A 22,567-nucleotide genomic window follows, 5' to 3' on the forward strand; every position below is an offset into this window, starting at 1 on the left:
ATTGTTTTCTTATATTTATATTTTTAAAGGCCATATGTTATTTATTTATTAGAGGAAAAAAAGCAGGTGGTACTATTTAGAGTAGGATTTTACAAACCCTTCTTTCTGATGCAGGTAGAGGTAGAAAGTTCCCACATTCACCCATAAACTTACTATAAAGTACAATTTTAAGAAACAGTGCAACACATCTACTCAAGTAATGTAAACATTTGATGTACTTTATTTTAGTATTTCCATTCTGTATTTCACTAGGAAATATGTCCATTTATCTGACAAATGAGTATATTACATACAAAGCGACTGTCCACTCATAGCACACAACACATTTGATTCAAATAAAACAGCACGGTATGTAAAACAGCTCAAATTAGTTCTAGTAACATAGTAACATGCTATTTACATGTTAATGGATCAGTAATAATAATAAAATGACATAATAACACAACACTGACAGGGATCATTCGGCTGCATAATGACAACTTTTGTTTGTGATACAAGTTCATTTAGCTGACAACACTTAAGGTTTTGGTCGCATTGATTTTAATCAATTAAAGGATCTGCAAAGTTCTACCACTGCTTCTACAACCAAACGTTCATTCCTGGGTACCATTTAATTCAGAAGCTATTGTATTTGCAGTAAAAAAAAAGAAAAAGAAAAACATTCCCTCTGCAAATAATCATTCCAGTGTTCCCAACCTGGAGGGTCGGGGCCCTGAAAAGAGTCATAAGTTGATTGATAAGAAAAAAATGATAATGAATACACTTAATTTAGTTTATTATGTATGACATTTCACAAATATTTTCTTCTCTGTCAGATTAACAGGAATTATCAGAAAGCATTTATCATCAAAAGTAACAGTTGATTTTTACTAAACTTTGCCAAATCACTGATCAAACAAAACAGAATTATCAACAGCAAACTCTACTTGGCAGTCATCTTCAGCAGGTCCTCCTTTTCAATCTCAAAAAGACGCCAGCCCTCCTCAGAGGAGAGATCCGCCGCCCCTCTCCGCTTGTAGAACTCAATGGACTTTGTGTTGTTTTCTGCTACGATGAAGTGCATGCCATTACATCGAGTCTTCACTGCCGTCTAGGGGGAGAAAAGAACAAAATGTAAAACCCAAGGACATATGAAGTATTGAATACGGTTGAGCTTGTCATGAAATAAGCTTTAACTGTAGCACCATACCTCACTGAGAACCTTCAGGATTTCAGAACCAATGCCAAGACCTGGTGAAAGATTAAATGTACATGATTGCAATTAAAACAGTTTGTTCATGACAATGTGCCTCTCGCAATCATTTCTCTGTAACTTATTAACCTTTACCACCATAATTTAACAGCACAGGTCAACAACTTTACCTCGAAACTCCTGCATAACGTAGAAGTCTTCCAAATAGAGAAGCTTTCCAATCCAAGGGTCATATGTGAAGTAGTACATGGCAAAGGCAATCACAGTATATCCTAGAAGAAAGCACCACAGGTTAGGGGTTGAATTTAAAGGGTAAACCTATTTCTTAAGACAGATGACTCTTAAACAGTGAAAAGTTTTGTGTTTTTACCCTCTGAGCTCTGCTCTTTTGGGACTTCAGCAACCAAGCAGTGGTAGAATGGATGTTCCCCAAAGCCGTCCTCAAGTAAATCTATAAACAGAGCAGACTTTGTGAAGATTTAATACATAAAAAAAAAAATCAGGTAAATACATTAGCTCAACACGTTCTAAAGCACCTTTCTCGTTCAGCAAGACCTTTTCCTCCATCTCTTCAAATTTGGCAAGTTCCTAAAAGACAAGAAAACCAGTGAAACATGCTTTTAATTGGAACTATAGTTGATTAACAGAAATAATAGTTTTGGTTCCAAATGGCCCCAATGATTGTTGAAATATTTACATCTGACTTACCTTTATAAGTCGCAGGATATCGGATACGTCACTGGGTTCAGCCTTCCGTAATATAAAACTGGCCATTTTCTCTTTTTACCCTTTTTCCTTACTAATCCTCTGAATGTGAATAACAGCAAAATTTGTTTCTTCATCCGCTCCTCAGGAGTTCATCCCCCGGCAATGAATTTAGAAAACCACAGTGTAAAGGGTTGCATTGGCTGCGCTGTACAGAGTGGTACAGCAGCTTCACTGACTTCCCCTTTATGTGTCCCAAGGGGAGGCAGGCCTCTTCAATAACCCACATATGGTCAAACAGCCTTTTACATCCTGTTTTCTTTTTTTCTGTTGCCTCCTTATCTTGGTCACTGTTCTCCATTTGAATGTGTTTAAAAGGTAAATATTAACCCAACCAGACCTGGAAAAACACAGCCAGCGCATATAATGTCTGCAGAGCTAAGTGAGTAAGAGCTGAGTTATGCGACAGTGATTGTGAAATCTATACAGTATTTAACAATAAACCAAGTGATCTTCATCAGGTCTCATTTGTCAAAAACAGTTGCAGTTATATTGCTGAGATTTTTTAGCTTTTATTCTATTCATGGTCCCACTTATATAATATGTAGTTAGTGGATTACACCGCCAATAAAAAGTTAACAGTTGGGACATTTTATGTCATCAATATTGAGGAATGAGCAAGTGATAGATGAACTCTTGATGTAGTGTAGAGACACGGCTGTGGTGACATCTTCTGGTGTTTTGACGAGCCAGGAAAGCATGTTTTGCTCAAATGTTCTGACTCTTTGTGATGATGCTCCAAACTTTGCAATTACAACCTCCCTCACCAACATAATTGTAATATTATTTCAAATTACAATTCTTCATACCCTTTTTGTCCAGTGATTTTGATTTTTTCTGATAAATTCAAGGATAATGCATTCCTTTATGAACTGGCTACTTCTTAATCTAAATAGGCTGTGTAAAAACCTGAAAAAACCTAAAATGCAGGGAAATGTATTGTCACAAAGCTGAAAACAGGATTTTCAGGTTTCCTCAGCTCACCTTAAGTTGACTTTTTGGTCATGTGTAGTTCCCACAAACACATGATAATCAAATCATCTTCTATATTATGATACACTGCAGTGGATTAAACTGTTTGACTGTATATAAAGGAGTTAAATCAAAAACTGCAAAACTATAATATCTAACACTGACAGGGACCATGTTGCTGCAGAATGAGTACTTATATTGAAGTAAGGTCTTGAATGCAGGACTTTTTTCTTGTAGTGGAACATTTTACAGTAGTACTTTTACTAAGTACTGAGTACTTCTTCCACCAGAAGCCAGTCGTGCCATTTCTTTTTTTGCACATGTAGAAGTTATGTTTTCAGTTCAGTTCGGTTGCAGAAAATAGGACACAATAATGTTTTCTCCACAAGCTCTCGCAGTTATCCAGCAGCTAGACTTTTTCATTTTCCTGTTTTCCAGGCCAAAACAGGAATGCGACATTAAACAAACAAACAAAAAAAAAGGTATGAACTGAGCTAAAGCTAAAAATCTCATGTTGTAATTCAGTCAGATGGCTCTAAAAGACCACATAGACCGCATCTTAGGAAAACATTTTATTTGTACTTTCAGTACAGTGGTGGATTTCGCAGACTGGGACGACAGAAAGGCAGATCAGTTCAGTTTATCAAAATACTTCAGCTTGCCTGAAGGGTCGGGAATAATCTGTGGGAAAGAATAAGCATAATAAGTATGATTTAGGATACAAAGAAAGACACTTGACAACAGGAGCATTCAAATTTAAAAACCAGGCTTTGGCTGATGTAGATCCCTGACAACAAACTAGTCCCCCAGTCTTATTGGTTAGTTTCCCACTTTACAATGAAAAATCTGGCCTAGATTTAAACAGAAGTATTTTGAAGTGTGATTTTTAACATAATGCATTTTGCGCATTGAGTCGTAGTTACCAGCAACTGCATCTGCACATTATTCGGAAACTTCCTGTGAGGGCACAACCTAACAAGTCCATTTCTCTTAACTTAACTATGTCATTGCACTAGCTGGTAAACTATGTGAGTGACCTAGTGTCAGTGACCAGGGATCCAGATCAGTCACAGCCTCAGTAATACTCACTGTGTCACTGCCGGGCTTCCATCCTGCCGGACACACTGTAAAAGATTAAACACGTCCGGTCAGCACATGAAAAACAGCTTGAAGAATCCATTGAAGACCAGCTATTAGTTTCCATGTGCTGCTCCATTATAGCCATGACAAAGAATGAGTACGTTTCAGCTGTAAATTTGTTCGGCGTGTTTAAATGAGCTTCTTGTACCTTCTCCGTGTTTGTCGGTGTACTGGAAGGCCTGCACCAGCCGCAGAGTCTCATCCACAGATCGTCCCACTGGAAGGTCGTTCATGGTGATCTGCCTCAGAGTGCCTTTGTCATCGATGATGAAGAGTCCCCTGAGAGAGATTCAGGCACGACTTACTGTTAACCTCTACACGGTTGTTATAATGCCCAGTTACTTTGGACTTATACATTAATGAAGCACATTCATCCACAATGTAGAGACATCAAATTCGATGTGTGTAGATTTTAAAGTGTTACAGAAAGACAAATTGATTCACCCAAACTACAGCTTCTTTCACACCTGCTCCTATAACTTTTCGCCTGTTGTTTGCTACTAAAGCACCTCAGAGTGGCTATAAGCCGCTTGCCCATAAAACTATATAATTGTTATAACGGCCATAAATGTAAATGTGAAATTTGTACCTTAGCGTGTGACCCTGGTCCTCCAGGTAGACTCCATAGTCTTTTGAAATCTGGTGAGTGAGGTCAGACAACAGCGGGATTTTCATTGGTCCGAGTCCTCCCTGCTTCCTGGGTGTATTGATCCTGTTCATAACAAGAGATGTGAGAAAAACAAACACAATTTAGAGTAAAGCTCTGGAGCACAAAATGATCAAACTCAAGGAAAAAAACACTACCTGAAAAATAAGAACCCACCACCCCCCTACAGTTATGTAGTTACTTCAGTCAGTCAACAATAATGTCTATTATTAGGCATCTGTAATTATTTAGTTACGTCTTAGACTGTGATGGCATTTTGTGGTTGTTATGGGGACAGCAATCTCACCAGGCCAGATGGGTGAACTGGGAGTCCACAGAGCAGGCGACCACCTCCGTATTGACGGCATGAAACTCGTGCACACGATCGCTGAATGCAATTATTTCAGTGGGGCAGACAAATGTGCTGCGAAACACAGAAAAAAAACAAAAAAAAAACAAACAAATTTCTGTGAGAATATGCGCTCTCGCTGTGCAGCATCCCCAGCAAGACACATGAAGTGATGGTGACAAGCGGGTCTCAGACGTTACTCACAAGTCCAGGGGATAGAAGAAAAAGACAAGATATTTGCCTTTGTAGTCCGACAGCTTCAGCTCCTTGAATTCACCGTTGATGACGGCCGTTCCCTCCCAGTGTGGTGCAGGCTTTGAAACTTATGAAGGAGAAAGAACACACGGATGGTAAAACCAGGAATTTTGACATCCATGACGTGTTTTGATGCTCCAAATGACTAAATGTCACATTCGTATTTAAGGAAAAATCACAGTAGATCACAGTAGTGCTTTAGCGGTGAAATGGCACATTGAGATGCACATAATCTTCAGTATTTTTTACAGTTTATAGGCAGTGATTTACCTCCAATATAAGTTTTGACGCCATGTACATTTAAACTGAACTGTGCTGTATAATTCTCAGACATACTTTAAATTATTTCTCACATTACCTCTATGTTGAATATTTGTATTCTTCACAACGTCCATATTGACAGTATTTCATGTTGCATATCCACTTTTTTAATTACTTACTTATATTCAGCTATTCACTGATTTGCACCTTTTGGCTCATTTTCAAAATGTTTCTCTTTTTCTTAAAATGTTTCTTATGTTTTTCTCTATTTTGTCATACATGCCCTGTCATACATGGAGGTGGTAACTAAGCATTTCACTGCACAACTTGTGGTTGTGATAAATATCTAATGTTATATGACCCCTGTTCTTCTTTCCTACCTTTGACAAAACATATGCTCATTATATTTAGGCAAAGCATTACATCATTTTGAAATGTCTGACTCCATTTCAGTGGGCCACATATGGCATGTGGCACAAAGTGCACGGACATCAGTGCTGCATTGTGGGGTCAAGTCTCAAAACTCATAAGGACACATGACAAACAGTGAAGAGGACCAGAAGCCAGAAGTACAGTGACTAACTCAAAGACTGCATACAACAGACATGACCACATGAGTCTGCTGGATGCCGAGTGTCCCTGTTATTTTGTCCAGCCCTGGTGTGTAACTGTGAACAGCTGCTGAGCAAACACACACACCGTCATGTGTCAGGAGGGGCGGAGGGAGGATCAGCACTGACTTTCATAGAATGACGTGTCCTACAAAAAAACACCTGATTTAAAGTTTACAAACCTCTCAGATCCTCAAGTGAGAATCAAACCACCAGACAGTCAGAAGTCAGCCTGTCTCTACTGTCCTGGCTGCAGGGTCCCACGCTGCAGCTGCAGCAGCCGTCAGTAAAGAGGTAAAGACACATGAAAACCACTGCGCACTTTTCTTCGTGCAAAACACCTCATTTTCCCGCCTGTGGATGAAACCATGGGAGAGACTCACTCTTGGCTTTGCTGAGGTGCAGGGAATGGTCAGACACGGGCACCCGGAAAGCCTCCCCAGGATAGACGTGTCCTCCCGCGTAGTTGTGACACTGGGAGTTCTTCACATGGGCGCCTTCCTCTGCAGATGTGACTGTGGTGAGGATGAGGAGGAGAGCCGTGCAGAGCGCGCAGACAAGCTGCTTCTCCAGAGAACTGAGAGAAAGAGTCTCCATGGTGCAGACGCTGTACAGAGCTCCGACGCTGGCTACGCGTTTCAGTCTTGGCAGGATTTGAGGAGCCTTCTTCCTCCTTCTCCTCTTCTTCGTCAGTGTGTTTTTGCAGCAGCCTGCGCACTTGTTGTTGCAGTACTGCCATCTTCTGGAGCTAATTAGCTCATGATGCCCAGATCCTATCCCCACATCCTCTCCTCTGTGACTCAGCTCAGACATTCAGAAATTACTGTAGATATACACTACTCACAAAAAGTTAGGGATATTCCACTTTCAGGTGAAATATATGGAAAATGTAAAAAGTGAATGCTACAGTGATATTATATCATGAAAGTAGGGCATTTAAGTAGAAGCATGCAATGGTAATTTTATTAATCTTAAACAATTTATTTGAAGAAAATCTAACAACAGTGGTAGGTATACCACAACATTTTTTTTCGGTGTCTCAATAAATTGGGATGAGGCCAAAGGACGTCCACTCCTCTCCTTTCTGTGACTCTTCCAGTCTCTCTGTATCACTGTTACAACCTCCTGATGACACTCTGTGACCCTCTAAGCTCAGTGAACACCTCCGTCTGAGGACTTCCTGTTTGAAGCCTCCAGTGTTGAGGTGCTGCTGATCAACTGTTAGGTGTCGTCTTGGTCTCATGATGTCAGAATGTGAACAGCAGGATGAGGAGGACTGTTTAAATACCAATTCTAACTGAAGCAGGAAATGTATTGGTCGGTTCATGGATCAAACCTGTTGTGAATGTTGCTGTTAAGCTTCTTGTTAGAGAACAGCAGCTGGTGCAAAAAGTACTGAGACACTGAACAGTTGGACATGTGCATTCAAAGGTTTAGAGAAGGTCACATTAAGTTCACCTGGAAAGGTTAGAATGCATTTTAGGTTCATCCTGAAATTTCACCTGAAAGCCGAATATCCCTAACTTTTTGTGAGTAGTGTTTATGTACCCAGATATCAGAACCTTTTCTGTTTCCTCAGTAGTTTCTAATCTGGACTAATGTCACATTGCTTGTCTTCATGTCTACGTCTGTACTGTATCACTATGTGATGTATTGCTGTGTTGGAGCCCTGCAGCCTCCCAGGACCATGGTTAGCTACATTGTTAGGGTATTTGTGCACTAGAATTAAACTAAAAAGTCAAAATAGGTGTGAAAAACAATCATTTTAGTTGACTGACGTAAAAATAAAGTAAAGACTTTAGAAAATATCAACAACTAACTGAAACAATATTGTGTACTTGCAAATTTAACTGAAATAGAATAAAATCTGCCCCGGAGAAATATCCCCCATATTATAATTTAAAAACAAAACAAAAACTGATACTGAAACGAATAAAAACTAAACTGAAACTAAACATTTTAAAAAGCTAGATTGAAACAAGCAAACCAACTGAACTGAAACTAAACTGAGATGAAAACTAAAACTAAAAATGACATAAGAATAAAAACTACTGAAAAATACAAAATAGTAACTCTGCCTAACCCATCAGTAAAATTATGTAGAGTTAAGGCCTTTTCTACAGTTCTGATACCTTTTTATCAATGTTTTATATTATAGCCATTTAATAGCTCATAATACATTTGGACAAAACTCTGATCTGGATACTCAGTCAATTCAGAACAATCAGATTATTATGTAATTACATGGAAAGCAGAAACATATATTTTTTGCAATCTATAGAAACACAGTAGTTTTTCTCTGTGTCTCCTTTAAATGTTAAACTGATTATTTCTGTTTATTTATTTTTATATGTTTGGCAGTGATTATTTTTCAAGAGAAAGGTATCCCAGCCTTTATGCTATCAGTTTGACCTTAAGTAATTTTCTTCTTAATAAAACAGTGTTATTATTTGTCTGCCAACCATAGCAATATACCCCAGTAGGTTATTTTTCTCATAGTATTTATTTTTTTTACTGCTTTACATTTTTTATCAGCAATTTTGTGACATTTATTTCCAACATTTACAAGCATCCACATTTCTTTACTGCAGCCTATCAAGTCATTTATAGTTATTCAAGCTTGTCAAGGCTGTATTTGAAAGTGGAATCTGCTTTATTCCATACATTTTACTTTTACTTTCACCCATTCACATTTAAAAGACAAGTCATTGTTACGGGCCACTGTTCTGTTGTTGTTTTGCATGTGTGTCTCTCCCTCGTTCTGTGTTCAAGGTGCAGCTGACGGCTAAGTGATGACACCTGTGTGGAGTTGTGGGCGGACCATATGAGCTGTCCTTCCCCCCACACGCTCTCTCTCAGCTCCCTGGCGCATGATTCAGTTTCCAGCATGTTGGTTATGTTCGTTTGGCTAAATAAATGATACTTCTTTTGAACTTAATTCAGTCTTGTGTTGCGCCGTGTGTTGTGGCTCAGAACCGGTCGTAACATCATTAAACAAAGAACTATGCTTCTGGGTAAGGCACATTCATGAGGCAATGATGTCAAAATGTAGAAAAGCACATTTGGAAGCAAAGACAGGAAATTTATTCATGACACATTTTGTGAGCAACAATGACATTCAGAGCACCAATATATATGTAACATAACAACATTGTAGATCTCGTCTATTTCACATGGACCTCTTTATGATCTTGCTCAGTGGCCGTCTTTCTTTGTCAGGAACGATCTCGGTCCACAGGTTCATAAAGTCTGTGTGGAGGACCAGCTCCTGGAGGATTATTTGTCCGTGGTGCCTGAGGAGGAAGACATTTCTCACTTAGCACAATGATGTGAAAATAACAAACACATAAACAATGGACACAAATCACAATTATGTGATGTGACAGTTATGAAACGTAATAACCTACCTGACATCCGGTGCAGCATCCACAGACATTTTAGCGACCGCAGTAAGGAAGCGCTCAGTGAAGCTCTTTCCTGCTGTCAAGATGCGAACCGCTCCAAGGCCGTCAGCCAGCTGGTGTAGGTGTTTAGCCATGCTCCCTCTCACTGCAGCACAGCGGTGGCTGAGGAAGGGCAAAGACGGAAGAATATGAGACGAACAAATCAAGTGACTGTGTTTCTTTTCACTTCCTTCCATTTTGTTCTAACACGCCTCTCCTCTTACCTCAGCCCTGTGTTTAACAGAGCGCTCACACTGCGACCGTGGCTGCAGTGTTGCACCATGGCACCTAGTGCAAGATTGGCCTGCTGATGAACGAAGGCGTTCGTAGTTTGTGCCAGTTTCAGCAGAAGCGCTCGGCCTGTTACCTCCACCTCCGGGTCCATGGCCTTCTGGAGGTGAACATACAGCTCAGCTAGTGTGTTCATAGCAGCACAGGCCACCGCCGAGCGCAGGTTTTTCACCTGTATAGTAAGAATAAACATCATCAGTCAACAGCTGTAGTGTGCACACTGACGGACACGTCTAGGGAAAAGAAAACACATGACACGCAAAGATGGAAATAAAGATGCAAAGTGTTTGCAGTACCTCCTCAATGAGGAGCAAACACACTTCATGGAGTTTGGTCTTCAGGGTCTCTGAGTGGTGCTGTGCCAGAGCTTGTACAATTTTCAAGCCTTCAATTTTCTTCATCCTAAATGTTTACATGACAAGAAATGAATTAACTGCACTGCTCATCACCTCAGGAACACCACGTATAGCCCTGACACACCTGCAGTTTAAACAGCTACTGCTATGACATTGCCAACATGTTAAGGTCAAGCTGGTAAGTTTAATGCCAAGCTAACTAGTTGCACTGTAACGCCATGACTTAACATCAGACATTCGCCGAGCTGGTGCAAAAAGACTGCTCTCTAGCGTCAGTGTCTTACCAGTCGTGTGAGTGGAGCAGCTTGAAACTGAGAGACAGACTCTCCACGGCGTTGGCCAACGGCTGCAGCTCAACCTTTTTCTCATTTGTAGTCCGGAGGCTGCAGTTACTGGACATCTTCTTGCCTGGTAAACAGCAAAACACTCTTTACTCAGCTATTTTCTCATTCAACTATGAGACAAACTATGACTCACAGCTCATAAGATTATTCAAGCTGCGTATAGAAGAATTTACCAATGACAGCCTTTCCAGGGTGCAGGAACCTCCCAGGATGGGCTCCTCTTTTCTTAGTTTGAGGACATGTTGGAGGAGTTGGAGCCAAAGGTGGTGCCACTGCAGGGGTCCTCCTGGGAGCCTCCGGGGGTCGAGGTGAAGGAACAGAGTTGAGCTGGAGGTGCTCAAGGCTCTGCACAATAGCATTGACCTTATTTCTAGCCGATTGGAGTTTACATCCAGCGACTACCTCCTTGTCTGATCAGAATAACGACAGAATAGGCACTTTAATTTCTACTGTACTTTTACTCAAGAGACAATTTAAATGCTGGTGCTGTATCCAACGGTAACACCATGCTGTATGATTACAACAGACACTTAAAAAACCTAAACGATGCAGCAGAGATTCCCACAAAATAAACTATCATCACTCAACAGTATGTCTTGTCTAAACTGTACATATTCTTGTCTCTCTTCCTCCGTCCCCGTCATGGGACTAATAAAGGAATATATTATCTTAGTCTTTAGAGGAACTGACCTGCTCTACTGATACTGGCAGAAAACACAGGCAGCCGAGACAGTCTTCTCCTGTATGATGGAGCAGTTTGAGGAGGAGTTCTGACGTTTGTAACCTCAGCAGGGCTTCGGATCAGAGACATGGCCCTCAGCTCACTGGGTGTGTGAGCATCTACAGAGCTGAAGCTGTACACAGAATCGGTTGGGCTCCTGTATCTGTCTGCCATCTTTGCCTCCTCACATGCAAGCACAGCCATCTGACTGCCAAGAAGCACCTTGTCCCAGAAAGAGTCGTCCTCACCCGCACACTCAGATCTCCTCTGGTTTCTGTTTCTGTTCTCCAAGCTCAGACGGGGTGCATCCAGAACAGGGAGGAGCCTCCTTTCTCTCTGAGGGGTTTTTGGGCTTTTTCTGGGAAGAGCTGGGGGTTGAGGTGACGGCACGGTGACATCATGACTGGAGAGCCCCAGCCTCTCCAGAACAGCATCATTTTGGCCGTTCTCTGCAGCGCACAGTCTTTCTGCGCGTTGAGTTAACACAGCCCTCTCAGCCCTCTGCCTGTGCAGAATCCTGGACTCACTGGTGAAGCCGTCAGGACTCTCATGTCCACACTGGCTCCCAGTTTGCTGTGGAAATAAAGTACAACAGACAACTGAGTAACTTAACGACAGCTCTGTGAATGACAGATGCGAACTGAGGGAAGGTTAGAGATTAGTAGAGTTGGTTACTTACATCACCATCTTCGCAGCCCCTCTGGGTCCGCTTCCAAAATCGATGGAACATGTTTGATGTTTCTGTTATCAAGTATTTCAAAAACTACTAAAGTACTGTGAGTACTTTCTCTCAGTGCGATCAATGTGTGACTGATACTGATAACTCAGACTGGATGTCACAGTTTGAGTGACAGAACACAGAACACAGAACACAGGCAACATTCTCTTCTGTTGTGTGTGTGTGTGTGTGTGTGTGTGTGTCATAGTATGATAACATCATTTACCCACTTTTAGCACCTGTAATAGTAAGTGTTGGTCAGCACGGTGCTTTGTGTCTTTGTGTGCTTAATTCTGTGAAAATGGTCCATGATTACTCTGTAGTGACCTACAAAGTAGGGAAAATGTTATTAAGGGGCAAATGGCTGAAATATCAATTGTAAAATATTACATTAACAACACAAATTAAGACAAAAGAGTCAAATCCTGTGTTTTCATTTGAAATTGCCTGAAATCCTATAATCTCATAATCTCATTTTTCTTTTTAAAGAGTGAACCACTGTTAAATTGTGTTTTCAGATGGATTAGATGGATTTTCTACATCAAGTAAATGTTTCTTTGTTTTAAGATGTTTCATATTAAGTTGTATTTTTGCTACAAAATACAGAAGAGAAACTCAAACATTCAGTAGTATTTCACCTCTCAAATTCAATTCATCAAAGTATGGTAGGTATTTATCATTCGGAAGCATCAAACACTCTGAAACATCATCGTCATCAAACCGTCAACAAACGTCATCATCCAGCAGAGCATCCCTTCTCACACACTGATCAGGACGCCCAAGTTAGAGACGCGAGTCACTGGCACCAAACAGCAGCTCCATCAAACCTCCACAGACACAATAAATCAGGGCATTGTGCTATGGGCAGTAAAACATTACTAGAAAATAGATGCTAAGGGAACATAATTTGATCTCAACATATTTGTGTTAAAATGGTGCACACTGCAAAAGAGTATGTAGTTGGTGTGAGGAGTTCATAAGGTCGGAGCAGTACACAACTTTCTGAGAAATTATAAAATCTAACAAGCTAAAGAAAGCAAAAACTTTCTTAGTTGAATGGACCAAATCAGACCTCAAAGGCAAGTGAAGAACAGACTCCAGTGAAAATGTAGCTAGGAAAGGATGTAGCTCTGCTTTCTTGATGTTTAAGTGGCTCCTCTGACAGCTATACCCTTGACCCTCCAAACGAATGTAATCACCTCAGGCTCAGACTGACTTTGAATAAACTCATGACTTTACTACTTGATTTAAGTCGCTTGACATGAGACTTAACAATTCTTCATTCTGCCACAAGATCTTCAGCTGGAATCAGCAGTAATGAAAAATATCAAAGAGAACCTAATGCGCATTGGCCACATTTCACTGAAGGTCAAAGTTTTGGACAATTTACCTAAGAGTTGTGCACACAGACAGAGAAGAATACACAAATACAGTACCTTGAAGTCTTTTTATTACAGGAGCTCACACACAAAACCAATATTTCCATGGAGTGTTTCCCCTGTGTCATCGGCCACCCTCAATGTAACAGTCCACAAGCCAACAAAAGATAGACTGTAAGCATTTTCAGTTGTACTAAGACTGCCGTTGACATTTTGAATTTTAGTCTGTCTTCTTGTTTGGCAAATACTTCTCACGTTAAAAGATCCTTCCCATATGTTACCCTTTAAAGGGTTACAAGCATTGTTCCAATGTCTATGAATGCTAATGGCAGTAAATTAACATGGTAGCTTAATTTTCTGAGGTGTCAGTAAAGACAGTTTTTCCAATGACAATGTTGTTCAAGTAGTTGACAATAAAAGAACCAGACTTAGATTCTAAATATCCATATATATGTACTATTGAGCCAATAATGTACCACCGCTGACAGTCTTCTTTCTGGGCCAACAATACTCCCTGTACAATAACCCCAGCGTTCCTAGAAAATAAGCTTGACTGATGAATGCACTCCGACATGTACATTCACCCATGTTGCAGTTGGTTCAGCTTGTGGTAATTTTGAGAGTGAACATTTAAGATAACTAATATCCTCACATGTGTACATCAGGAATTGAAAAAGAGCCTCTCCCAATACTTGTTAAATGAACAGGTTATGTTTGTCTTGTGAAATTCCAGAAAGGCACCTGAGCACCTGAGTATCTGCAAAATTATCACATGAACACACTCGGTGAACACTTCTGCAAAGATCTGACTTTTAGAAGCACAGAAGCGCCTGCTCAGGCCGGAGTGTGGCACAAACATGAGATGACAAATTCATCCTCCCAACAACATGAGACCGACCAGGCACATGCTTGGTTTGACAAGATAAATTAAAATGATCCTAACCCTTCCCTTGGTATTCTTTCCTCCCTCTTAGATACAGAATTATTGAAAGAAAAAAAAAAAAAAAAGGAAACATGTTGTCTTTGCCCTGCTGCCTTGCATGGTGTCTTTGTCACAAGGGGTTAAATAAAAAAAAAAAAAAAAGACAAGAACTAGTTAACTCATGTACACTTCAGTATAAAGAGTACAAAGCCTTTTTTTTTTTTTTTTTCAGATGACCAATGAATGTTGGGAATTTGTGTAATCGCACCTCAAAACTGACCAGAGATAATCATCAAACAAGCAAATTATGATCTAATAAATATATTCACATAGGACCAGAATCACAAAACCTTCTGAGCATAAAAATGCAAAGTTCTTAATGGAAAGAGAACCAGATTCGCTTCGAATACATCCTCCTACAATAAAAACAATAAAAAATAGCCCACACATTAGTTTATATCTAATAGTGTATATATTATATATACACATACTACAGCGTGGTCAGTTGTCTAATAGTTCTTCTGAAAATATAAATAAATATGTGACAGAATTTCATGAGATAATGGCAACACTGAAGTGCACTTGAGGTTATTTTGAACTGAAACCGTTTGAAGATTATCCAACTTATCGCCGTGTCCATCTGATTTACATTTCCCTCAGTAAGGCTTGGTGTTAACTCTGATAATTCATGTCGCACTGATAACTTTCAAGACAGTGGAAGCTGCTTTTCATACAATTCAAAAATGAATGCAAGTAAAAGGCTCTTCTGAAGGTAGAATAATCTTTAAATGTGTGTCTGTATGCAGACACCAATAGGACTAAAGATTAGGAGAAAATTAGCAAAAGAAAGAAAAAGAAAAGGGTTTTAACTATTACTGTTCTTGACAATCTTAGCTTTAGTCTCAGAACATCTATGTGAAAATGGTCCCTGCTGTTAAAATGAACAGCAGTGAAATTAATTTATTAGCTGATTGTTTAAGCTCTGGGTCTGAGGCACAAGGTTATGGTACAAGATTTGATGTGTGTGGATTTGTGAGGGGCAGGGAGGGTAATATATAGAAGAGCAGGTGGGGTGATGGAAAAAGTTTAGCTAACGGACTTCAGCTTGGCCCACGGGTTCGTGCCGCGCACCTCCAGGGGTGGGTTGTTGTAGAAGATGTGGTTGCACAGTTCTTCCAGTGGTGGTTCAGGATCTGTGGTGGCAAACTGAGAGGCGTCTTCAATTTCCTTCCTCACCTCCACATCAATCTCCTACAGACACAACACAGAGAAGACAGACATTTACAGTAATCTGCTGCCTGACGGTTTTTCCTGCCCTTTATTAATTAAACTGGAAACTAACGACCCTTCAAAAAGGTGAACATTAAACAGCACAAAGTCTTTTATGTTTGCCTGAGGTTTGTTGTTTATAGTATTTGTGCTGAGACCAGCTGGGAGAGACACACACACACACACTAAAACCAGTGAGTGATTAGCACAATGCACTGCAGTTGGGTGTCAGAATGCTTAAAAGGGATAGTTTGGAATTTTTGTACTGGGGTTGTATGAGCTACTTATCCAAAGTCAGTGTGTGAAGTACATAGCAGTGAGTCTGCCCAGTTTGGAGAATCAGGCAGAATTAAAAAGGCACGGACACGAAGCAATTCGCTGCTTTGGACAGGAGCAGCAGCAAAATGTATTTTAGCCATCGAAAAAGAAGCCCATTTAAAAAAAGCCCTGAATATCAGTTTAACTGTACGCTATATTTACAATATTTTCACTGTTTTACCTTGCTGTTAGACAGCCCTTTCCGATGGGATCTGAATTTGTCCCTAAGCTCAAAACTGCAGCACAAATGTGTTTTTTCACTCCATGCTGTCAGTTTTAATCACAGCCATTTTATCCAAACATCTGAATGCATGGTGCTGCACGCTATGATAAACCAATTATGAGGATGTCATCTTTGTATGACAATAACAGTCCTTAAGAATATCAATAGTAATTTTAAATGACTACAAATAACCTCAACATGTAAAAGTAATTTCTTTCCGGCAAGTGTTTTAGTTGTAGAAAGACATGTTTTTTACTGCAGTTTATTAGCAAGTAATCCCATCAGCACCCAGTTAACAAATAACAGTATTCACGTACCATCTCTAGTGTCTATTTGCATCTCCCCTCATCTTTAGTATGCAGCTCACTTCCTTAGATAATATTCACGTTCCCGACACGAAAACTGACTATGAAACTGAATTCATTTCTATTATACTGTACTGATTGTGTTTCCTGTAGATTCCATGTAGATGTTTTGCACATATACGTTTTTAATGTGGGTAACTACATTCACGATCTCAAACGTTTGGCTAAATAGTTTGGAAATGTGTGGCTTCAATCCCATCACCCCAAACAAACATTAACTCCAGCCATGAAAGGGAGTCGTCGTCACATTAAGAAATGTTTCTCCTCCTTTGTCTTAGTGCATTCTTGGAATCTTTATCAATGGTGGGACTCTTTGATTAATAAGACGTGATCTAACTAAAAAAACTATAAGGACAACAAAGAAATGTAATTTTGTTCACAGGACACCTTGCCATAGCAGCATTTAAAAAAATATAATTTGTGAAGTGAAAATATTTTCTACCTTGAGCTCCTCGATGCTGGCCAAGTTGTTGCTGAGCATGCGGTCCTTCAGCATGGAGATAGGGTCACTCTTACCGCGGACCTCCTGGATCTCCTCACGTGTGCGGTAGCTAAAAGGGGGAGAGATTGGTGCAGGGATATTGCAGGGATGCACTAATACCATCATTTTTAGCGCAGACACCAAATCCAAGTGCTACAACTTTAAATATCACTTGAACTAACCACTGTTATTAAGCTAATTCATGTGGGGTTATTGTGCAAAATCAATTAATAGAAAAAATATTAAGCAACACTGCTTTGATTTGTGGTGTGTTTACATTTCTTATCAGAAATTCCTCCCGTGTTATTTAATCCAGGCATTTGTTTGCTAAATCCAAAAGCAATATTAGTGTCAGTCCATCCCTACGCTGTGGTCAGGCCACTAAAGCGGGAAGGAGAGAACATGAAGACTACTGTGGGACAGTGGCAGAAGCAAGGGGCAGCATCACAGTGAGGGTAACATTTGTATTGTTAATACAAACATAAATATCAATATATCAGTTAATCAATACAAGTGCTTCCACGATAATCAAGAAAGAGTTAAAGTAATCAGTAACAGCAAACATTTAATCATGTACCTGACACCAGGATCACTCATACTGTGTCCATGATAGCGGTAGGTCTGAAGCTCCATGAGAATAGGACCCTGATGAGAGAAAGGACAAAAAAATAATGTAGCTGAAAAAAAAGGACCACATTTCCTGCTTAATATAATTCAGTGTTTTTTTTGGTTTTTTTTAAACTCACCTTCCCAGATCTGCAGTGCTCAGCTGCAAACCTGGTGGCTTCCCGAACACACAGAACATCCATCCCATCCACCTGGACACAAAAACAAAGTGCCAAATTTCAACGAGTCACTGTGTGACCCCTTAGAGCAAATACATAACAGTAGATTATAGTTAACTGATCATATGGGCAGCAAAAGCACAACAACAGTCGCTAACAACAGTCACACTCTTTAGGTGGACAAAATGTAAAGTACACAGGGAACTGTATAGTAATATGAAAGTGGTGGAGTGGTACCATGATTGTATCATATTACATTAAGGGTGAATTCATCCAGCAAACACTTTTTTCCAAAGAAACGATGGGCTGTTATCAGCACAATTCAAAACTCAACTGTACAAAAACATATATGGACTCTATTGCATGGTCGATTCATCAGTGGGGAAAGAAGAGTAAGAACAGTACCCGCAGGCCAGGAATGAAGTCTCCTCTCTTGAAGTAGTCTGTGCTGGCTGATGCTCGCTCCACTGATGTGCCCATACCGTATCTGTTGTTCTCACAGATGAAGATGGCAGGGAGCTTCCAAAGTGCCGACATATTGTAGGCTTCAAAAATCTGACCCTGTGAAATGCATAAAGGATTTGTGTTGACGTGGCACAGAGATGAGATTGCTCGTTTTGAGGTAGCTTCCGTCAGAAGGACACGGTGAAGTCTGTTTATATAGACAGACCAGAAAATGTCCTGTTCTACTTTGGTTGAGGTTTAGCAGCAGCTCTGCTTCAAAAGTAGAGAAACAGACTATCCAACAATATGTGGCTGGTGTAAGTTCAGTGTAATGCATTTATTAGTAAAGTTAGATTAGATCTCATAAACTAGACTAAAACCGCAGTGATGTTTGTGTCGTACCTGGTTGGCAGCACCGTCACCATACAGAGAGACAGACACTTGGTTGTTGCCCATATACTTGCAGGCCAGAGCCACACCAGCACCCAGGGGAACCTGAGGAGCATTCAGAGATGTCTGGGGTTACGTTTTATCAACCTTAATGTTTGAGGCACTCGTTCAAACAACATCACAAGAGGCTGATTTGAGAAACAGAGTGTTTCAAAAGACAAAGGTTGTAACCCTTGCAAATAAACTAAAACATTGAAATTCAGCAAACGAGGTTGTTCTTTCAAGGTTTTCACATAACAGATTCATACAGAATAACCTGATAGCATGTTTTGTGAAAATCAGTAACTATTTATTTATATCATCTATTTTGTGACTTGCCAGTATCTGACACCATTTATTACCCCTGAACTGTGATTTCATATCACAGGTTGATGTCAACAAGGACGTGAAGTTTTGGCTCCACTTTCTCTTTTTGTAAATGTATTATCAAGTTTTTATTGATCTATTTCTAGGACGTCCTGCAAGGTTAGTCCAGCCAAGTTTGCCAACTTAATAATTGTTGCGGTGTCCTCTCCTGCCTCAGTTCACTGCATCACCCATCATCATCATTACTCTCAGTGGATAATTACAGATAGTATCAAGAATTTCTGGAAGCTGAGCATTTTGTTCTTCTTGGTTTCTGGACATAAATTTTCTAGCAAACAACAGGCAGGCACAGATGAGTATGTTTGTAGCTGCTCTCCATTTTCACAACATCAGTAAAACCTAACAAACCAGACCCACTAAGCCCTCATAACACTCATTTAACACAATTACATCAAACTGACAGCATACTGGTAGGACATGTAGATTTACATTTGCATTAAACCCACGAGATCCTTTCTAAATCACGAGAGCATTTCGCACAAAGACACACAACCTAAATGATTAATGACCAATTTGGCTTCAAACAGCTTGCCTATAGCCTTCTGCATTATACCTGAGCTCCGACAATTCCATTTCCTCCATAGAAGTTTTTACAGTACATGTGCATAGAGCCTCCTTTGCCCTTTGCAATGCCTCCTCTTCTGCCTGTAAGTTAAAAACAATAACACGAAGATATAAGAAAGCTGAGGGGGAAGAACAACAAAAGAACAATTTGCATCTCAAAGTCAACCATGACTGGAGTTCGAAATGATCTAGTTACTGAAAATGTCACAATGTCTCAGCATTACAGACTCACCGGTGAGCTCAGCCATGATCTCCTTCACGGTCCCTCCTCTGGTGTAAGTGTAGCCGTGGGCGCGGTACGCAGTGATCAGGTGGTCTGTCAAATTAATTGCTGCTTCAATACCAACCGCACAGGCCTCCTACGAGGAGAAAACAAACAGCTTGACAAGAATTCTTTGCAAGTGTGCATTTTTGAACATATGCTGTAGAAGATTGTAAATCCACACAGAAAAAAGCCATAGGTTTAAGAAATGTATTATATTGATATTTCTACAATTTACATACTGATCACTGAGCATCTGTTACACACTGAAATACACCATGAGTTGTATTTCAAAGCAAACTACTTTAATGCCATTCAATATTCTTTCCAAAGCAACAAACTGAAATCATTCTAACACTGAAGTGAAACTCTCACTGCTTTTGCTTTCTTTCTTTTTTTTTCAATAAAAAAGGAAAAAATTAAAGCGCACTCAACCTGGCCGTCATACAAGTGGCAGAATCCTCTGATGATCTTCTGCTTATACAGCTGATCTGCCTTCAGCTCCATACGCCTCATGGTCTGCATGGTGCGGTAGTACTGCAGACCCTCTTCGCGAGTCATAACCACCTGAGTGGCCGGGGCATCATCCAGCTTGTGGATGTCACATTTCTAGATGGGAAGAAAATACCCACAACAACTCACAAACTACCAGGAGCATTGATCAGAGGGGCAGAAAATACAACTCTGTGTTTGAAGTTTACCTTTATTTCAAAGGTAGCCTGCGCTGCGAAGTCAGCATACGAGCGTGCTGACACGGCCACTACAGCTCCCTGTCGTGGGAGAAAAGGAGATTTAATAAAAAGTAACAGACACAAAAGATTTCGAACCTGCTAAGGTTTTCAGCATCAATATCATAGCAATACTTTTTTTTTTTTACCTTTTTCTTACTAAAAAAAACATTTCTTCCATTTAACAAAATGAGGGAGAAGTTCTCATTCATTGAATAATGTCTAAACACAAGCAACTGTACTATAAATGTGTTGAACTACCACAGTGTAAAATTGGCAAAATTGTGATTAAAATTGAGCATTTGAGCATAAATAAATAAACAAGATTGCGAGTCTGACAACAAACACAAATATCTAACTTATCCTTGCCCATAGGGCGACAATCTTAATGTGTGAAATTGTGGTAACAGTGAAAACTAAAGAAACTGCTGTCTCAAATGCAATAAATGCAACACTGTGATAAATCCTAATACAGTTAATTCCAGTAGAGTCTTTAACCATATGATGGCTTGTGAGGACATCTGAAGAAATCCTAAAGGACCTTCCAGTTATCGTTATGATAATGAGCTCTCAACTTCAGAAAAATGCAGATAAATGTGCTCCAAACTTGCATTAATATTTGTTTTAAGTAGGATACATCTAAATATGTATCTACAGTGGTGTGAGGGTAAACATATTTTACTTCTATTACTTTTCTCACTCTTGTCAGAAGGAGCTAACTCCTACTAACTAGTGTTTAAACAACTTACTTATGCTATCTCTCCACTTTTAATAAAACTGACGACCTGACTCCATAACGAGAGCCAGAGAGTTAAACAACGCTAAATTAAAGGAAAATGTAACGTACTGTGTCTTTCCTGACCAAAACACTGAAGCTATGACAGACATTATATTCGTGTGCAGACTTTAGCTTTAGCTAGCCAAACAAGCTATCACTCGGCCTTACAAGGTCAGAACAGCAGTGTCAGTCTGGTTTGGGGTAAAAACTACAGCTTTTAGAGACAGTGTTTGGCTAAGAGCGTCCACAGTTTGAAAATGCGTGTACTTACATTCCTCTGAACACCAGCTCTCAGCACATTGGAGATATTGGACAGCATCTTTCCTGAGCTAGCTCTCCACAGACCCTGCACGGCACGGCTCCGTCCTTCTACCAGCCTCTGTCCTTCCGGCTCCGCTCTTCTTCTTCTTCTCTGCCTGCAATAACGGCAGCACACACGCGCTGCTGCCACTTCTTCTTCTCGGCTCACAACACGCGTAGAATAGGATAACTCCAATGAAATGAAATAAAATCAAACAAATAGGTTGATGATGATGATGATAATGATAATAATAATAATAATATTTTTTGACCCAATCAAAACCCTGTATGTAGGGAAATACTGATGCGATAATCATCCCCTTTCCCACAAACTAAGCTTACACATTTGAGGAGGGTGACAAAATACAGAAATGACCATAAAACATGGTGTCTTTATTTGTGTTTGGATTCAATGAGACCCAATTAGACATCTTATGAACAGATAGTTCTAACTCTCCAGTAACATGAACCCTTATAAACTTATTTTGGGTTCAAAGTGGTAGTGCTGCATAAAAACTACTGTCACAGATATGAAGCATATGAAAATTGTAACCATGTTTTACAGCTGGGGTCTCTGACGACCCAAACAGATGCAATACTTAACACTCAGTAGTGGACTACTGAAACGTGTGTTCACATTAAAATCATGCTTATAAGAAAGTCTCACAAAATTAGAAAAAATCATCAAGCATGAAGATGATAAATGGTGATGGTACAATAAGTATTGAACACGTCACCATTTTTCTCAGTGAATATATTTCTAAAGGTGCTATTGACATGAAAATTTCACCAGATGCTGGTAACAACCCATGCAATCCACACATGCACAGAAATCAAACCATAGATGTTCATAGATTAAGTTATGTGTA

General features: G+C 39.9%; 4 protein-coding genes across 4 annotated transcripts; all 4 read right to left on the reverse strand.

The window, feature by feature from the left end:
* Positions 1-204: 204 nt before the first annotated feature.
* On the reverse strand, positions 205-2,154 carry LOC139212993 (diamine acetyltransferase 1-like). The gene is made up of 6 exons (XM_070843589.1): positions 1,901-2,154; positions 1,729-1,780; positions 1,563-1,643; positions 1,363-1,464; positions 1,190-1,230; positions 205-1,090 (listed from the first exon to the last, which is right to left on the reverse strand). Exons 1-6 carry the CDS (start codon positions 1,964-1,966, stop codon positions 923-925), a joined length of 510 nt encoding a protein of 169 aa, XP_070699690.1. The 5' UTR covers positions 1,967-2,154; the 3' UTR covers positions 205-922.
* A 1,334-nt stretch (positions 2,155-3,488) lies between these two features.
* prdx4 (peroxiredoxin 4) lies at positions 3,489-6,930 on the reverse strand. The gene is given in 8 exon segments (XM_070843588.1): positions 3,489-3,610; positions 4,019-4,053; positions 4,218-4,348; positions 4,659-4,781; positions 5,023-5,139; positions 5,269-5,386; positions 6,575-6,837; positions 6,839-6,930. Coding segments are annotated over 8 exon segments (930 nt in total). The 3' UTR covers positions 3,489-3,559.
* A 2,430-nt stretch (positions 6,931-9,360) lies between these two features.
* LOC139213366 (uncharacterized) lies at positions 9,361-12,076 on the reverse strand. Its single transcript, XM_070844043.1, has 8 exons — positions 12,026-12,076; positions 11,316-11,919; positions 10,799-11,035; positions 10,566-10,689; positions 10,222-10,327; positions 9,859-10,097; positions 9,599-9,757; positions 9,361-9,484 (listed from the first exon to the last, which is right to left on the reverse strand). The coding sequence occupies exons 1-8, from the start codon at positions 12,074-12,076 to the stop codon at positions 9,361-9,363; spliced, it is 1,644 nt and encodes a 547-aa protein (XP_070700144.1).
* A 1,416-nt stretch (positions 12,077-13,492) lies between these two features.
* pdha1a (pyruvate dehydrogenase E1 subunit alpha 1a) lies at positions 13,493-21,776 on the reverse strand. The gene is made up of 11 exons (XM_070843515.1): positions 21,670-21,776; positions 20,594-20,662; positions 20,328-20,501; positions 19,863-19,989; positions 19,620-19,711; positions 18,653-18,745; positions 18,212-18,367; positions 17,768-17,839; positions 17,599-17,666; positions 16,983-17,091; positions 13,493-15,616 (listed from the first exon to the last, which is right to left on the reverse strand). The coding sequence occupies exons 1-11, from the start codon at positions 21,715-21,717 to the stop codon at positions 15,452-15,454; spliced, it is 1,173 nt and encodes a 390-aa protein (XP_070699616.1). The 5' UTR covers positions 21,718-21,776; the 3' UTR covers positions 13,493-15,451.
* Between the last annotated feature and the right edge of the window lie 791 nt (positions 21,777-22,567).

Source organism: Pempheris klunzingeri, chromosome 14, assembly GCF_042242105.1.
Source record: "Pempheris klunzingeri isolate RE-2024b chromosome 14, fPemKlu1.hap1, whole genome shotgun sequence".
In the NCBI taxonomy this organism is placed as follows: domain Eukaryota; kingdom Metazoa; phylum Chordata; class Actinopteri; order Acropomatiformes; family Pempheridae; genus Pempheris; species Pempheris klunzingeri.

What these genes read in the sequence shown, in the direction of transcription:
- LOC139212993 (XM_070843589.1), bottom strand. Translation starts at nt 1,966, where the DNA reads ATGGCCAGTTTTATATTACGGAAGGCTGAACCCAGTGACGTATCCGAT. An exon ending in GGTCTTGCTGAACGAGAAAG is followed by an intron (nt 1,644 to 1,728) that starts GTGCTTTAGAAC and finishes CTCTGTTTATAG; the next exon opens with ATTTACTTGAGGACGGCTTT. An exon ending in TCCTGAAGGTTCTCAGTGAG is followed by an intron (nt 1,091 to 1,189) that starts GTATGGTGCTAC and finishes TTCTCCCCCTAG; the next exon opens with ACGGCAGTGAAGACTCGATG.
- LOC139213366 (XM_070844043.1), bottom strand. Translation starts at nt 12,076, where the DNA reads ATGTTCCATCGATTTTGGAAGCGGACCCAGAGGGGCTGCGAAGATGGT. An exon ending in TGCCAGTATCAGTAGAGCAG is followed by an intron (nt 11,036 to 11,315) that starts GTCAGTTCCTCT and finishes TATTCTGATCAG; the next exon opens with ACAAGGAGGTAGTCGCTGGA. An exon ending in CCCTGGAAAGGCTGTCATTG is followed by an intron (nt 10,690 to 10,798) that starts GTAAATTCTTCT and finishes GCTGTTTACCAG; the next exon opens with GCAAGAAGATGTCCAGTAAC.
- pdha1a (XM_070843515.1), bottom strand. Translation starts at nt 21,717, where the DNA reads ATGCTGTCCAATATCTCCAATGTGCTGAGAGCTGGTGTTCAGAGGAAT. An exon ending in ATGGAATTGTCGGAGCTCAG is followed by an intron (nt 18,746 to 19,619) that starts GTATAATGCAGA and finishes AATGCTCCTCAG; the next exon opens with GTTCCCCTGGGTGCTGGTGT. An exon ending in AGCACTGCAGATCTGGGAAG is followed by an intron (nt 17,667 to 17,767) that starts GTGAGTTTAAAA and finishes TTCTCTCATCAG; the next exon opens with GGTCCTATTCTCATGGAGCT.